The sequence below is a fragment of the Rosa chinensis genome, chromosome 6 (assembly GCF_002994745.2).
Source record: "Rosa chinensis cultivar Old Blush chromosome 6, RchiOBHm-V2, whole genome shotgun sequence".
Taxonomy (NCBI): Eukaryota; Viridiplantae; Streptophyta; class Magnoliopsida; order Rosales; family Rosaceae; genus Rosa; species Rosa chinensis.
This window is the reverse complement of record NC_037093.1, coordinates 24291991-24296307: the sequence shown is the minus strand read 5'-3', so window position 1 is coordinate 24296307 and position 4317 is coordinate 24291991. Positions and strand designations below refer to the sequence as shown.

Genomic DNA, 4317 nt, shown 5'->3' with positions numbered 1-4317 from the left:
ATATATATATATATATATTGAAAAAGGTAGACAAATGTCTTTACTTCATCTATACAATCATGCACTCTCAAGACTATTTCAAATTTTCGATCTTTGCATGTACTTTACATGCTCTTAACCACATGAATTAGATATATCTTATTTAAGTTGTGTGCTTACATGCTTGCTTTTAACTACAGGAGTTAGATATGTTTCGTTTGAGTTGTGTGGTTACGTGCTCTTAACTACAAGAGTTAAATATGCCTAATTTGAGTTGCGTGTTTCTAACCACTACAACTACGTGTTATAAGCAAGTTGACAAGACATGATATATAAAGTTTGCGAGCGTCATAAAGAAGCTTTTGATATAATAGTAGGTATGACCGTATGAGCTTTAGAAACTTGTGATTAGATTAAGGGAAGAAATTTTCTATTAATTTTCAGAAGAACAGCTTGCAAGTATTTTAGTTCGGGATGTGGGTTAGATCGAAACAGTTATTATCATAATTCATAATAAGTTGTCCAAACTTCAAACAATGAAAACATAATCAAACCCTTCACATACATAAGATAAATAGACTCATCTAACAGTACTACTCTTCATGATGATGATCTCCTGAACTTATAAACTTCAAAGCGGGCAGTTCAACCTGTAGTTTGGCACAGCAACGAGCTGAACAGCTTTGGGTGCAGTCAATCCAAACACATCGTTCATGTCAAGCTCACTAGCCTTCATCCCATTCGGCAACTCCCACGTAAAACAATGAAGCAGATGAGCCACAGCCATCTCCAACCCATAAAGCCCGAGCGCCATCCCCGGGCACGACCTCCGGCCGGACCCGAATGGGATGAACTCGAAGTCACTCCCTTTGAAATCGGGGGAGCCATCTTTCAGAAACCTGGAGAGTTTAAACTTTTCGGGCTCGTCCCATGCAGAGGGGTCACGCCCTATCGCCCACGCGTTGATGTAGACCCTTGACCCTGCGGGGAACGAGTACCCGGCCACGACGCCGTCCTCGACGGCCTCGTGGAGGAGGAGAGGTATTGGTGGGTGGAGACGGAGGGCTTCCTTGACTGCACATTTGAGGTAGGTTAGGTTCTCCAGGTCGGTTTCTTGGACTCTACGGCTCAACCCTACGACATCGACGAGCTCTTGTTGAACCTTTTTGAGATCTTCTGGACTCTTCATTAGCTCAGCTAGGGTCCATTCGATCACTGATGCAACAGTCTCAGTTCCACCAAACATCACATCCTGCATTTTCATTTTTTTTTTTTGTGAGGAGAAACGAAAATTTCTATAAGAACTTCAAGAGTTCAAGTTAAGTACAATAATGAGCTAAAATCTGTAATAATTTTCATTTTGAATAGTAATAGTCAGTAAGGAATTTGTTATTTCTTAAAAATTCAATCTGCGTCAATTATGAAAAATTGTCCAAAAGCTTCCGGAGATGTACCAAAATTATCTTGAAAATGAAAAATTTGGCACTGCATAGTTAAATTTAGGGTTATTATCACAAATAGTACTTGAACTATACCTCAATCTTATCGATGGTACCTGAACTTTAATTTTGATCACAACCAGTACCCAAACTTTTCGATTTCATTTTAAATAGTACGTAGAGCCACCTCCGATCACTATTCCAACTAAAAACGGCATGGGAGGCGATCATAGTGATGATTTTTTATGATTTCGAGGGTTGCGATCATATATAGTGATGATTTTTTGGTAATAGACTTGTCTTGAACTTGTTTTTTTGTTTTTTGTTTTTTTATATTTGGCTTTTTTGGCCGGAATAGTGATCGATGGTGGCCTTAGGTACCATTTAAAATGAAATCGAAAAGTTCAGGTACTGGTTGTGATCAAAATTGAAGTTCAGGTACCATCAATAAATAGAAGATAAGTTCAGGTACCATTTGTGATAATAACCCTTAAATTTAATACGAAATAAATCAAAAGTACTATTATGCTCAGTTTTCCTTTTTATTTTATTTTTTCTGTGCATATACGCCTATATGGAGATGTTTGAATATATTAATTTTACTTTTTTTTTCGACAAAAGAAGAAAATTACACAACAAAGCCGTGAGGGCAACCATAGCCTAAACTATCGAACAGAAAAGCACTGCTAGCAGAAAGGGGAAGCGCCTTGAAGGCTTGAACCAACTCTACATTAATTTTACTTACCAAAAGAATTAAGCACATTATTACATTTTCTTAATTACTTAAAAAAGACAAAAATACTCACCAACCCCCAAGACCTAATATGTCTAGATTCGTAACCCCAACACTAAAGTCACAGAATTTCGATGGTAATATATTTCTACATAAAAAAGAAAAATAACGTAATGATGATTTTCAATTTTCTTTCTTGTTTAGTCTTACCATTATAATATCCAATTTTCTTAATGAGTATTGAAATGAAAAATCGAAAAATAAATTGATAATGAGATAACGGAATTTTAGTACAAATCAGATAGTAGAGAATAAGTCATATATACACTTACCATAATCAGCGCCTTGATATTATCTCTGGTGAGTGCAAAGGCAGAATTGGAGTCGTCACCTTCGTTTAGAGCATCATTTCCAAAGAAAGCGAGTAATTCATCAACCATATCTGTCTCAGCCTCACTGTCATCTTTCTTAGTAGTCTTCTTAGCCATGTGGTCATCGATAATTTTATCTATGAACACATCTAACGATTTGCGAGCTTTGGCCATTCTGTTTTGGAATGCTTGTGCATGCATCCAACCCAACCATGGTAGAAAATCTTGCATATTGAATGCCCCAAAAAGCTTTGAAAATTCTTGCAAAATCTTCATAAATTCGTCTTGCCCTTCGTGCGATTTTGAGCCGAACGCAGCTCGGTAGGTAATGTTCCGCGTGAGGGCGAAAACCAACTCCCCAATGTTAACCGGTGAACCAATTTTTTCCGCCACAGTGAGGACCGTTTCATTGACTTCCTCACGTACCGAGGCCCATGATTCGGCCCGTTTTCGGCTAAATAGATTCATGACGCAAATCTTGCGCATACGACGCCAAAACGGGCCGTAGTTGGCAAACGCCATGTCGGCCCGGTCATACGTCAAGTAAGCAATTGCAACATTAGCGGGCCGGTTCGCAAAGACGCTGTCTTGGGCTTGGAGGATTTCGCGGGCCATTTTTGGGGTTGATACAGCCATGATGTGCAGCACGCCTATTTGGAGATGGACAAGGCCGCCGTATAGCTTGCCAAGTTGGGCTAGCCCCCGGTGCGTGAGCTGGTCCATCATTAGCATGTTACCGATAATCGGTAACCCTTTTGGACCTGGTGGGTATGGGAGTTTTCTACTTAACCTAGATAAGAAAATCAAGGAAGCAAGTAGGAGAAGGAGAAGAAACAGCAACATGGGTGAACATTGCAGGGATTGCAGAATGAGATCCATGGTTTGGACTTTGGAAAATGGAGTTGGTGGGTTGGTGATGGTGATGTGTAACTATGAATTGTTAGATTTGAGCAAGCTGGCTTTGCTTATATAACAAAAAGGATCTCAGCATTTATGAGCAATCTGCAAATGTGGCAAATAATAACCAGGGACTTTCACAGGAGGGGATAATATTTGAAATTCAGATTCTTTCAAGTCACAATATCAAAATTATCATATTCTTTGAAAATATTATAAATGATCCTTATCCCATCTCAAAAGAAAAAAAAATGTTATGTGCTTACCTTGCTCGAACTTTATACCTAATACAACAAAACATAACCATGTTAGGGTGAAAAAATCTGAATCACTATTAATGTTGAATTTTGTAAACTAATCCCTTTACATTGATCAGAGCATTGATAGTGATTGAGGGGTCGAATAGATCCAATCTCTTGTATATAATGAGGCGTATGATTATTTGGTTTAGTAATGTAAATCTTTGTTTTGTATATAGAAGAGGCTCTAAGACTCACGTACAACATGTTATTTTGAGTACATAATGAAAAAAAAAAAAAACAAAAAACAAAATCAAGGAAAATATCTCACTTAATTTTCCTCATCAGTGTACACAATTTCTAAATTTTCTAGTAAGGATGATTTTTTTTTTCCCAAATCTTTTTCCAATCAAGATCTGTCTAAAATAAAGAAGTTGCGAGCAAAAAACAGTGTGATTATGATATGACCCGAAACTAGCACCAACTACGAGCAACCCCAACAAGGAGGTACCCTCAAACCAAGTTCGATACCTTTTAAAAGGAGGTGATTGTGGGGTAGTCAACGATTTTGGCCTATCATTGTGACGGTTAACGTTTGCCATAAGTACGCGGGTAATGACGATCGTAAATGCAGCGTTAACTACCGTTGTTAATACCAC

At 38.2% G+C, this 4317-nt stretch overlaps 1 protein-coding gene across 1 annotated transcript; it reads right to left on the bottom strand.

The window, feature by feature from the left end:
- Positions 1 to 460: 460 nt before the first annotated feature.
- On the bottom strand, positions 461 to 3479 carry LOC112173945 (cytochrome P450 84A1). The gene is made up of 2 exons (XM_024311635.2): positions 2484 to 3479; positions 461 to 1231 (listed from the first exon to the last, which is right to left on the bottom strand). Exons 1-2 carry the CDS (start codon positions 3399 to 3401, stop codon positions 611 to 613), a joined length of 1539 nt encoding a protein of 512 aa, XP_024167403.1. The 5' UTR covers positions 3402 to 3479; the 3' UTR covers positions 461 to 610.
- Between the last annotated feature and the right edge of the window lie 838 nt (positions 3480 to 4317).

Coding starts and splice junctions, on each gene's coding strand:
- LOC112173945 (XM_024311635.2), bottom strand. CDS start 3,401: ATGGATCTCATTCTGCAATCCCTGCAATGTTCACCCATGTTGCTGTTT. Junction 1,232..2,483: donor ATATCAAGGCGCTGATTATG/GTAAGTGTATAT, acceptor ATGAAAATGCAG/GATGTGATGTTTGGTGGAAC.